Source organism: Thecamonas trahens (assembly GCF_000142905.1).
Source record: "Thecamonas trahens ATCC 50062 unplaced genomic scaffold supercont1.50, whole genome shotgun sequence".
Lineage (NCBI taxonomy): Eukaryota > Apusomonadida > Apusomonadidae > Thecamonas > Thecamonas trahens.
This window is the reverse complement of record NW_013657630.1, coordinates 230665-242868: the sequence shown is the minus strand read 5'-3', so window position 1 is coordinate 242868 and position 12204 is coordinate 230665. Positions and strand designations below refer to the sequence as shown.

At 61.4% G+C, this 12204-nt stretch overlaps 3 protein-coding genes across 3 annotated transcripts; 1 reads left to right on the top strand and 2 right to left on the bottom strand.

Annotated features, from left to right (window-relative positions):
• Positions 1-398: 398 nt before the first annotated feature.
• AMSG_09532 (uncharacterized protein) lies at positions 399-851 on the top strand (the record flags this gene model as incomplete). The annotated part of the gene is made up of 2 exons (XM_013898914.1): positions 399-488; positions 597-851. 2 exons carry the CDS (start codon positions 399-401, stop codon positions 849-851), a joined length of 345 nt encoding a protein of 114 aa, XP_013754368.1.
• Positions 804-4928, bottom strand: AMSG_09531 (uncharacterized protein). The gene is made up of 2 exons (XM_013898913.1): positions 4348-4928; positions 804-4142 (listed from the first exon to the last, which is right to left on the bottom strand). Exons 1-2 carry the CDS (start codon positions 4874-4876, stop codon positions 1081-1083), a joined length of 3591 nt encoding a protein of 1196 aa, XP_013754367.1. The 5' UTR covers positions 4877-4928; the 3' UTR covers positions 804-1080.
• A 301-nt stretch (positions 4929-5229) lies between these two features.
• AMSG_09530 (sensor protein) lies at positions 5230-10907 on the bottom strand (the record flags this gene model as incomplete). The annotated part of the gene is made up of 2 exons (XM_013898912.1): positions 5230-10837; positions 10885-10907. 2 exons carry the CDS (start codon positions 10905-10907, stop codon positions 5311-5313), a joined length of 5550 nt encoding a protein of 1849 aa, XP_013754366.1. The 3' UTR covers positions 5230-5310.
• Between the last annotated feature and the right edge of the window lie 1297 nt (positions 10908-12204).

Sequence of the window (12204 nt, the reverse complement as noted above, 5' to 3'; positions counted from 1 at the left end):
GGGGGGGGGAGAGGTGAGGGGGGGAGTCGACTGCCGTCGCTTCGCCAGCGTTGCAACTGACCTGAGACAGCGTTTTATCGATTGTAGCACGTTGGTTTTATCGTACATCGATTGTAGCACGTTGGTTTTATCGTATATCGATTGTAGCACGTCAGTTTTATCGTTTATCGATTGTAGCACGTTGGTCTTATCGATCGCGATCGTCCATCGATTGTGACACGTTAAGGTTATCGTTCACAGCCTCATCGATTGTCTCTTGTTGCACTCATCAACTCTCGATTGTTTCTCGTAGTGTTCATAGTGGCAGCGACGACAAGCCCTCTACTGCCGCCCCCCCCCAACAGAGCCGCTAGCTCGCAGGCAGAAGAGGCGGTAGCGGTGGCGGGAGAGAGAGCCACATGCTCGACGACATCTTCTCCCGAACTCTGGTGTCGTTCACTGACATCTGGGTCCATGTCATGGTGTGGGTGCTTGTGGTGTGCACAACAGTATGTGTTAGAGAGAGAGAGAGAGTCGGGGGAGAGGCACTACGTCATGTCATGCATGATGGGCATGGGTATACTCATTATGGAAATTATGGAATGCCATCGGGACAGATCTACTTTATGGCTGGATGTGTGGCGTTATATACGTTTCGTGAGCATCTTTCTGCACTACTCTTTCCCTTTGGCTTTGCTATCGTCGGTGCATTTACTGGTTTGGCCCTCGGCTCACTCTTTGGTGTTGTCCTCTCGGCCTCATACACATCGGGCGAGTTCCCCATGCCTGGCTGGAGTGCCGCTATCTGGGGGACTGCAACAGCTGCGGTCTACCTCTTTATGTCATGGGGTCGCATTATGGCCATTCAGTAGGCGTCCACCTTGGCATCAGCACGCTCGCATCGGCCACAGCAGCTGCCGCCAGATCAGCTCAGGAAACGAGGGCGATTGGGCCTCTCTCCACCCACGCATCGGCCACATATTTACCGCTGCGCCTGGCCAGGCATGACAAACATGGTGACGTCGTCGTTGCCCTCGCCGGTTGGCACGTTTGTGGCGTCAGGCACGAGAAAGATGGTCTGCATGCCGACTTGCTTGCGGGTCATCTTGACCATGATCTCCATGGATACCGCTCGGTTGGCGACGTCCATAAAGACGTCGGCCTCGTCCATGACGCCAAACGGCCCACCGATGACATGCCAGAGCGAAAGGAGGTACGCGACCATGACCATCGACCGCTCACCTCCAGAGAGGTCTTTGACCGGCCGCTTCGTCCCGTCACGCGAGTTGTTGACCGCGACCAGCAGGTTGAGCTTGCGCCTGTCGTCGTCAAAGTCGAGCTCACCCACAAACGCCGAGACTTGGAGCAGACGGCCAAAAGCCGATGGATCTTGCCCTTGGCCTGACGCTTGTACTTGTCTCTGCGCTTCTCGAGCTCTTTGATCGTTGCCTCCAGCGCATCCATGTCGGCCATGACCTCGGCGAGGTGCTTGTCGATGGACGTCACCCGAGCACGCCAGCTGCGATAGTTGGCCAAAATCGTCGCCGTGTCGCCGTAGCTGTCGCGATGCCGCTTGAGGTGTTCCTTAAGCCGCACCACCTCGTCTCGTGCCTCGCTCTGGCTGAGCTTCGTCTCGACGCGCTCGCCCATTTTCTGCGCAGCCTTGATCATGTCCTTCACCTTGCGTTCCAACTCCAAGAGAGAGGCCTTTGTAACACTGTGCTTCTGGTTGTTCTTCTCTAGCTTCGCCTGGTAGCTCTTCAACTTGTGGTCTGCAGAGACCAGAGCCTCCGTCGCCTTGTAGACCTCCTCATTGGCCGCACGCGTCTCGTTGGCCATCTCCGTCCGATGCGCCGAAAGCTCCTTGATTTGCTTCTTCGCACTCACCGCCTCAGCCTCGGCCTCATCCAGCTTTGCCCGCTGCTCCTCAACCGCCGCCTGGACCTTTGCCAAACGCAACAGCACGAGCTCAAGATGCGACTTTTCCGAGGCAAGGTCGTCGCCGAGCAGCGAGTCGTCGGTCTCGGTCAACTTCTCCAGCTGTTTCTCGAGCGAAGTCACCTTAGTGGTGGCCTGATCCCGCTCACGCTTGGCGTTCGTCAACATGTGCCCCAGGGCGTCGCTTCTGGCCTGCATGCTCCGCAAGCTCTCGGCCGCCTGCTCCCTGGCCGCGCTAGCCTCGGCCGCCCGCTTCTTGAGTCCCTCGAGCGACGACGACATCGAGCCGAGCAGCAGCGTTCGGTTGTGGGCCCGGTAATGTATCTTACTACCGTTCCGATTTTCGAACCTGTTGCCTTTGGGCGTCCACGCAGCGCGGACATTCGCTCGCCGGCTCGCGCTCCCGGTGTGCATCAATGCCTTGCCGTCGCTGGACGTCTCGACCAGCGCGTGCGCTTCGATGCTGCACATGTCGATGAGCACGTTGAGAATCACAGCCGGGCCGCGGATCACGTCGAGCATGGTGAGGATGCCCTGGCCTGGCCGCCGGCTGCGCGTGTCGTAGACCTCGTCGCGGAACGCCGTCCGGATCGTCGTTACCTTGGCCATGTACCCACACGCGCGCGACAGCTTCCACACCAGCCCCTCGTCTTCCCGCGTTGCCACTACAAACGCCATGAGCTCCTTGCTCAAGTGATGCTCCACAGGTTTCAGCCACTTGCTCCCACCCTGTATCTTGATGATGTGCCCGATCGGGCCCAGCGGATGTTGGGTAAACTCGCCGCGTGACGCAGCCTTGTCAATCATCGCCACCAGCTGGACCACGTCACCGCGCCGCGGCGCAAACCGTGCCAGTCGCTTGTTGGCTGATGCCTCCAGCTGCGCCCTCTCGTCCTTGATGTGCAACAGCTCGCGCCTCGCAGACGCGTGCTCATTCTTGGCCTCCTCCATCAGTGCACTGACAGCGTGCTTCTCGGCCAAAACGCTCTGGTACCTCGCGTTGGTCGCCTCGAGCTCCGCGCTTGCTCCTCTCAGTTCCTCGCCGAGCAAGACGCTGTCGCGCTCCTGCTGCTGCATGTACACAGCAAGCGAGCCTGACTTGGCGCAGATCTTGTTCTCGATTGCGGCAATCTGCTGCTCAAACGACACCTTTGCGAGCGACAGGTCCTTGAGAGTCGCCTCGTGCCCTCTCAGATTGCTGCTCACCATCATCTTCCTACGCTCCGCCACCCGCAGGTCATCTCGCGCCTGCTTGACGGCCTCGGTCGTTGCCCTGACCTCCTGGCCAATGCGCTCGATGTTGGCCACGGCCTTCCCATTGGCCGCCTGGGCCGCTTCCAGCCGCTCCTGGCACTTTTTCAGCTTGGCCATGAGCCGAGACTTGCTCAAGGTGATGGATTCCATCTTCGTCGCCCGCTTGGCGCACGACACCTCGAACTCGCGCACGCTAGCCCACGCGTACCCTCTCTTGGCTTGGTTGAGCGCGAGCAACTGTTCGCGCTGGCTCCTGATTGCATTAAACTTGACTCGTGCCTCGTCACGCTTCTTCAGAATCTCTGGCCGCTCGTGCGCAACCTTGTGGTCGTACGTCTGCCGCATCTGCGTCACATCGCGCCGTGCAGACTCCACGTTGCTCTCCAGCTTCTGGAGACCACTTCCGGTAAAGAACAGCTTGTACAGATCCACTGGCGTGTGCTTGGACATAAACTCGACCGACGTCGTCTGGTCGAGGACGCAGTACGGGTTTTCGATGTCGATGCAAAAGTGGTCGAGCATCGCCCGCAGCTCTTTGGCTTCCCTGCTCTTCGCCTTGCCATCCGCGCCCATCAGCCGGTACCGCGACCCGCCGTTCGCCTTGATCAGCATCCGTTCCACGGTTACGCTCTCACCGTACGTTCCGAACCGGTACGCCCCGTGCCCACGGTTGTTGAGCCGGACGCGCACAATCGCCGTCTCGTCAGACTCGCCCACCAGTGCCGTCAGCGACGCCCCGCGCCCGGTCCGTGCCGCCGACGCACCCAGGCCCACCATCAGCGCCGTCACAATCGTTGACTTGCCCGACCCGTTCGAGCCCGCGATAAAGTTGACTTTAGGCCCCAGGTCCACCTCCAGCTTGTCGAACGCCATAAAGTTGTACATCGTCACGTTCTCGACCACTCCGGCCTTGGGCGCGTCAAGCGGATAAGTGCCTGCTTTTGGATCGCCATCGTCCGCAGCTTCGGCATCTGATGCGTGCGCGCCACACGTTCCCAACACAGTTCATCATCCAAGTTAGTGCTGTACGAGTGCCTACCCTCCACCCGCACCCAACTCCCATCCCCTTTCATCAAAGCCATGATCCATGCGGACCGCACACACACAGACAGACACAGACACACACACACACACACACAGACACACACACACACACACACACACACACAACCGTACCGTCCTTGGCAAGAGCCTGGGCCAGAGCTTGCTTCTGCTTCGCACGCTCCAACTCAGCGTGGGCAATTCGCTCCTTGACCAAATCATCAAGATCAACATGCTGATCCTGCTGATCCTGCCCACCACTTGCCATCACCAAGCCATCATCTCCCCCACCTTGCCTAGCCCCAGACCGTGCCCCTGTCCTTGCTCTCGTCCTCGTACTCGTGCTTGACGACGATGCAGGACCACCGCCAGCAGCGGCAACATCCATCGGCGCCACAGAAGTCGATGGGTCCGTCGATGGGTCCGTCGATGGGTCCGTCGATGGGTCCGTCGATGGATCCGTCGATGATTTTGCCAATGTTTTCCGTCGCACACGTCGACCGTCTCCACCACCGCCGTCGCCGCCAGCACTACCGCCAGCACCGCCAATGCCGTCGCCGGCACTTTGGCCCGTTTTGTTCTCAGCCGCCATTTGTACCTCGGCGGTCACCGAGGCATACCTGCGCTCTTCCTCCGCAACGTCATCGACACGACGCTTGGGCATGACCAGCTAGACTTTCCCCTGAACCCTTTCTCTGTCTCTTCTTGCTTTGGCTCGAGTCAAGTGTTGCCCCGTCCCCCCCCCCCCCCCTCCCCTCCCTCCCCTTCCGTGCCCGTTGTCGCTCTCGCTCTCCTCGCCACCTGGCCACAAAATGAATGCCACCGCCGCCGGAGAGTCGCCATAATAGCATTTGTGTGCCCTTTTCGCCAATGCGGGGAGGGAGGAAGGAAAAATAGAGAAAAAAATGAGAAAAGAAAAACACCGACACTGTCTCTGCTGGCCGACTCGCACACACTCTCGTCCCGCTTCTGACTCTGCCGACTCGATCTAGCTTCCCACAACAGCTGCAGAGGAGACACGACTGGTTGTTGATGATGACCACATCTAGCGCTGGCTAAAAACACGCAGCAAGTGCGCATAAGCGTCGGTGGATTCGTTTACGACACGACGGCCGATGTCGATGACGACGACGCATCGTTGATGACAGCAGGCTGAAGGCGATTCTTCCGCTTCTGCATGTGGAGGTGGAGTTTGTCTGCAAGTGCCGTGTGCTGGATCGGCTTGCTCACAAAGTCATCCATTCCGGCGAGGAAGCACCGCGATCGCACCTCGGACGGCGAGAGGGCGGTGCAGGCAATGATGGTGACTGGGACTCGCCGCGGATGCGATTCGGACTCGATCTTGCGGATGAGTTCGGTCGCCTCGTACCCGTCCATCTCGGGCATGACGCAGTCCATAAGAATGATGTCGATCTTGCCCTCGCTGTCTGCCCGGACCTTGTCCACGCACTGCAGCCCGTTCTCGGCAGTGTCGACCGTAAACCCAACTTCCTGAATCATTACCGTCGCCATGATCTGGTTCACCGTGTCGTCCTCCACAAGCAGAACGTGGCCCTTGCTCGCTCCACCCGCGCTGCGGTTGCCGTTCTCCACCATGTCGCGCGCGAGCGACGAGTCGCCTGCCGCAGCCTCGGTCGTGCTCTTGCCAGACATGGCGTCGAGACCCTTGGACGTCCGCCGCCGCCGCCGCCGCTTCTTCTTCCGCCGATTGGAGCCTCTGGACTGCTTCCGTGACCCGTTTGGAACGTCCGACCCGTCATTCGACAGCGACTCGGTCGTCGCCGCCTGCAGCATGTTCATCAAGTCCGACTCAGAGACGGCGTTTGTCCCTGGTGTTTCCGCCAGCGACGTCGCCCCGCCCTTGCCCACCGCACGACTCACTGCGTGGAGCGCCTCAAGCAGCGCAAACGAGGTAAGCGGCTTGGTCACCGTCGCCGCCAGCGGTCCAAGCATCGCCTCGAACCGGTACACAGAGCTCTCCGAGCACATCAGCACCATCGGCACGTCCGGGTACGTTGCCGCCACTTTGGACAGCGCCCATGCCATGTTGAGCGACGTCGAGCCTTCGTCGATGACAAATACCGTTCCTCGCCGTCCCACCGTCGACGCTTTGAAGAGAAACTCCACCCGCGACGTTGCCACCACCGAGTCGAGTGAAAGTGCCCGGAAGACCGTCGTGAGGGCAGAAACCATCGCCGGGATAGGGTGGAAGAGGAGCACCCGCTCCAGCGACGGCTCGAGCTCCAGTGCTGCGCCGCCCCGCTGCCCCTTTCGCTCGCCCTCGCCATCGAGCTCGGCCTGCCGCGACATCGAGACTGTCATCAAATCCGACGACGTCAGCGACGACTCCACAACCTCCATCGGAAGCGTGAACCACACAGAGCTTGTCTCGGCCTCCTTCGCCACCCCAAGCTTCCCGCCCATCATCGTCACCACCTGGTGGCAGATGGTGAGCGCAAGCGTGTCGCCGCCGCCCACAGACTGCATGTGGCCCAGCAGCGCCTGTGACTCGGCCGTGGACAGGCCCGGCGACGTCTCGGCCACGCGCACCACAAGCATGATCTCGTCACTGTCTGTCTCCTGCGCGGTGGCAGGGAGCGACGCGGCAAGCTCGGACCCGGCCTCGAGCTGGTCCTGTGCCATCGCCTCCACCACAACCACACCTTGACTCGTCCGCCGCACCGCTGCCCGCACCACGTTCTCCACAACCTTGGCCAGAGCCGACCCGTCGCCCTTGAGCGTCTGCGGCAGCCGCGGGTCGACCACAACCGCAAGCTCCACGTCCTTCTCCGCGCACGCCTCCACCGCAAACGCGAGAGTGTGCGCCAGCCGCGGCCGCACCTCGAATGCATGCGACTGGAACACAAGCTTGCCCTCGCCCATTCGCGAGTACACCGTCACGTCCCACAGCAGACTCTGCAGCTGCCGCGCGCATGACGCCACAGACTGTGCAAATCGCATCTGCTGCTCGTTGCCGTCATCCGCAGCCGCAAGTGCTGTCGACGCTGAGATGATCGCGTGCAGCGGCATCACAATCTCGTGCGAGGCCTCGGCCAGAAAGTGGTGCGAGAGCACAACGCCCGACGACGGCTCAGCCTCGCCGCTGCCCATCGACAGCGCCCGTGTCACACTCGCCGTCACGTCGTGGAGCGAGCCTGCAAGCACCACGTTCCGGTACGTCACGCACAGCTCAACGTACCGCACAGCACGCCCAGCGCTAATCCGCACAAGCGCAGAAAAGCACGGCGACTGTGCCATAGACCGCTCGCGGAGCTCAGGATGCGCAGAAAGCACACTGTCCATAGTGAGCTTGTTGCCAAACCGCGCCGACAAGTTTGGGTGCACATACACCGGCCACGATTCGCCCTTGGTTGACCGCCGCCGCCGCCCGCGGCCCTGCATCCGCCGTGCGAGATCCTCCAGCGCGCCTTGGATCACAATCCAGTCCGCAGGCATCAGCGCCCGCTGTAGCAGCGCCTCGGGCGAGGCATCCGTCGATGTTGGCACGCCCAAGATGTCAGACACAGCCTCCGAGTACCAGCCCTCCTCCTCCATCGGATCCCACATAAACAGCCCGTACGGCGTCGACCGAAGCAGAAACTCGCACGCGCGCACAGACGCCGCCCGTTGCGAGCTCACATCCCGCGCAGTCACAAAGAGGAACCCGTTCGACTCACGCTGCGACCCAGCCGCGCCGCCCGTCTCACACGAGAGCTGGCAGTCAAACGTTGTGCCGTCCAGCCGCCGTGCGCGACACGCCAGCGACGACGAGCTGGACACTAGATCCAGCGGCGTACTCGGGTCAGACACCAGCTCGGAGAGGAGCAAACCATGTAGCTCCTCCGGACTGCTTGCCCCAAACAGTCGCCCGGCCTCTGCGTTGGCCATCACCACCGCGCTCGAGTACTCGCACACCAGCGCTGCATCACCGAAAGCATTCAGCGCCAGCTCGGCGCTTATGTCGCTGCTGCGCTTGGCACCACCGCTCGAGCTCGGCACCAGCGCCTGCAGCGCTTTGTTGCACTCCTCCAGGCGCCTCAGCCACCAGTAGTGCGCTGCAAGCAGCGGCTGGAGCCACACCGCGACGCCTGTCAGAACAAGCGCTATCGCCGGCAGCGTGAGCGCTCCCCACCGCACACGAGCCTCTATCGCCAGCTCCGCCTTCAGTCCTTCGAGCACCGCTGTGCGCGCCGCATCCGCCAGACTCGACAGCGTCCCCTCGTCCGGTGCCACAGAAGACGCGCGCCCTAGCGCCTCGAGTGCCGCCACATACACCGCCACAGGCCGCAGCGTCTCCAGCACCGTCACCTGCTCGTGCTGTGCTATGATCCCGTAAGGCACCGCCGCGAGCATCTCCCACCGTGACGACAGGTTTGCCGTTGCAGGCTCCAGCGCAAGCTCATACGCCTTGTACACCCCGCGCCGCACTCTGCTCGTTGCCCCTGCCGTCAACGCCATCGCGTACGTCGACGACACCGTGTGCAGTGTCGATGCGTATGCCTCGCACCGACGCGCAGCCATGCCATGCACCGACCACGTCCACACCATGAGCATGCCAAACACTGCCGCCGAGCAGCAGAGCATGACCACAACCCCGAGCGCCTTGGTCCGCAGCGCCGCTTCGTCATCATCCAGTGCAGCAGCGTCTAGCGCCATCGGCAGCTTGCCCGGCACATCCCACGCATGCGAGGCCGAGCACTTGGCCCGGCTCCGTCTGATCCGCCGCGCAACTTCGCTCGGTGCCAGCTCCCGCAGCTGCGTCATGTACTTGCGCATCAGCGCCGCGCCTTGGCTCAACGCAGGCACCACAATCACGTCAGGCACCGTCGAAATGACAAGCGCCAGCAGCGAGAGCACCGCGCTCAGTGCAACCACAGAGCCGACACCAACCACAGGTCCGAGTTCCGGCTCGTCGGCCTCGAGAACACGTGCATCCTGAATCGACGCCAGCAGATCACCCACGCCTGACACACGGAGCGCGTCCGCCATCACGCTTACATTCCCGCTGCTTGCCTTGCCCACCGCAGCCGCCAACCGCCCCAACGAAATGTGCTCCGTCATCCGCAAGGCCTCCCACTCGGCATCGTGCTTGCGGTCGAGCGCCGCTGCGACTGCACGGACTTGATCTGCGATGCTCGCCACAAGCTCTTGTCCGTCTTCGCTCAACCATGCAGGCCTTTTAGCATGGCTTAGTGCGTGCAACGTCGTGTGGAGCGCTGCCCACTCGTGCATGTGCGTCGCGTCGCTCACCTCGACCGCCACCCGCGCAGACCGCGCAAACAGGCCGTGGCCAAACACCAATGCCGTCGCCAGAACAAGGCCAAACACCGCCAGCGCCCACCACGCCAAAGCAACTGTTAGCGCCGCCCGTGGCCGCTCTGCCGGTGTCTGTCCACTTACCATGTGTGCAGACGTGGTCTCCAGGGACATCACCGACGGCTGCTGCTGCGGCGAGAGCAGCGAAGGAGACGATTTTGGCCGCGGTGACGTGTGCCGCACAAGGTCCGTCCGCGGCCGCGCAACATGGCTCAGTTCACGCGCCGCCGCAAACTCAAGCGCCGCCGAGACTACCTCGGTTGCTGGCCGCTCGTCAAAAATCGCCAGCCAAAACGTCGACTCAGCCGCCGCGAGCACATCTTCGGGCTCAGACATCACCGCTCGGGTCGCCATACGCAGCAAGTGGTCCGCCTTGAACGTCGGTAGCACCTTTTCTGCCAGCATGGCCAGCTGCGCGTCAGACGATAAGGCTGCTGCAGACCGCAGTCGCCCCAGTGCGCTCTTAGTCGCCTGCGTCAGTGGCGGTGGCGAGCGCGAGCACTCGATACCCAACGCGAGTATCTGAAGCGCCACATCGTCTGGCCAGACCGCCAGCGGCGCCCGTGCGATCGATAGCGCCGCAGTCCGTGGCAAACTATCGTCCACCGCCACAGCCGCCACGCACAGCGCCTGGTACGCGTTGTCCAGCCCACTGAAAACGGCATTCAGCTCGGGATGTGCGGCAGGCAGTCGCGGCACACGCAGGACGAGACTCCTCAACTTCCGCACCGCCTGCATGTACCACGAGAGCTGCACCAGGTAGATAAACGTGGCAAGCCCGGCTCCGGCTCCGGCCAACACTCCAATCGCCATGCCGATCTGTCCCAGCGCCGCTGTCGCGCCCAAAAACACACCCAGAAGCATCATCAGCGCGGCAGTCGTCGCCGGCGTCACGGGATGGAGTGGGAACGTCGGCACTGCCGCCGCGTGCAACAGTCCAGACGCAACAAGCGCCGCGGCCGCAAGAAGTGGCGGCGAGCCAGCAAGCCCAGTCACCACAAGCCCGCCCGCTCCCGTCACGCACTTGTACGTCAACAAATACGCCCGTGGCACTCGGAGCGAGAGCGCCATCACAAAGCCGACCGCGAGAAACGGCATCAGCGGCCCACGGATGTGCCCCGGCAGCTGCCCGCACGCCCACGCGCCCGGTACTGTCGCCAGAATAATGACGTTGACTGCAAGCTGTGCCAGCGGCGAATCGCTCCGCCATCCGCCGCTCCCGCCGCCGCTCGCTTCGCCATCATCCTCGTTGTCGAGATTGTGCTCGCTCAGCCGCCCCGAGTTACCGAGGAAGCGACCATTGACATGGCTGTTGCTCGTCGATCGGCGTGGCGTCCTTTGCCCGAGCAGCCCAACCCCTCGACGGTGCTCACAAGCATGCGAGTCACTTGCCACGCCGGGGATAGACTTGTCTTTGTGGCCGATGATGACGATGATGCCAAAGGTACAGCTGCTGCTGCTGCTGTCGTTGTTGCGGCAGTGCGAGAGAGAGGCGAGACCAAAGAAGAATGAGCATGAAGAGAAGAAGACGAAGAAGCAGCAGAAGAAGTCGTTTGGTAACGATGATGATGATGATGATGATGATGATAGCGATGAAGATGATTGAGTTGATAATCGGCCACATGATCATTGCCATTACCATCACACAGACCAATGAGCCAAGAGAGTGTCCAAGAGACCACCAAAGCCAAACATGTATGAGATGCAAAGGTGCTCTCCGAGGAGGTGCCCAAGACGGCAGAGACAATGAACACTGCGTCATACACAGCTATCCACCCCAGCATACTCAAACCCTCTTACTCGCTCTACTCTCACTCAAACGGCGACGTGTGCTCCTCAACAATGCTCCTTCTCCGTACCTCCCTGCCCTGACGCCCTCCTCGCCCCGCCCTGCTTCCGCTCACCCGATCGCCCACGGTCGCTGGACTGGACGACCGACGACGGCTGGGCCGCAACTTTGGTGAAGTTGCGGGAGAGTCACGGTGGAAGTTAATATATTTTGGTTCCCCAGTCCCCCCCCCTACATGCTCACATCCCACCTGTCACATCTCACACATCCGCCACAAACAGGCCACACCTCGCTGCCCTCTCTCACAGCCAAGGCATGTGCTCGCAGTCTCCCTACCATTGCCACGAACTGGCAATAGCGCAAACATTGCTGTACTCTGGAATGCATCTCAACTCCCACAGCCGCCTACACATTGGCAGATAAGGAGAGTGGCTTCACAATGACCATTCAGCATACGAGGAAAAATATGAGAGCCTGTCCGGTATCCCCACCCAAAAAAATGACCCCAAAATTTGCCAACCATTGTCGGCGCGAAAACACCCATTACCAAACGATAGTCTGCGGGGCAACTTTCACCCACCGACAGACGACGTCTTCCACCCACCTCCCCACCTCCCACCACCACACCAGCCCACCACCTCCCCACTCCCTCCACCCCTTCCACCAACCTCTCCTAGGGGGTCCCTCCTTCCTGTATCATACAAAAAGGAGGTGTACATCCCCACCCCCTTCCACCTTCCCCCTCTCCCCACCACCGCCCCCACCCGCCCTTGCTGCAAACGTCTGTCGCTTGGTCCTGACACGGCAGCTCGTCACACCCGCACATTACCACACACCACACACACACACACACACACACACACACACACACACACACACACACACAC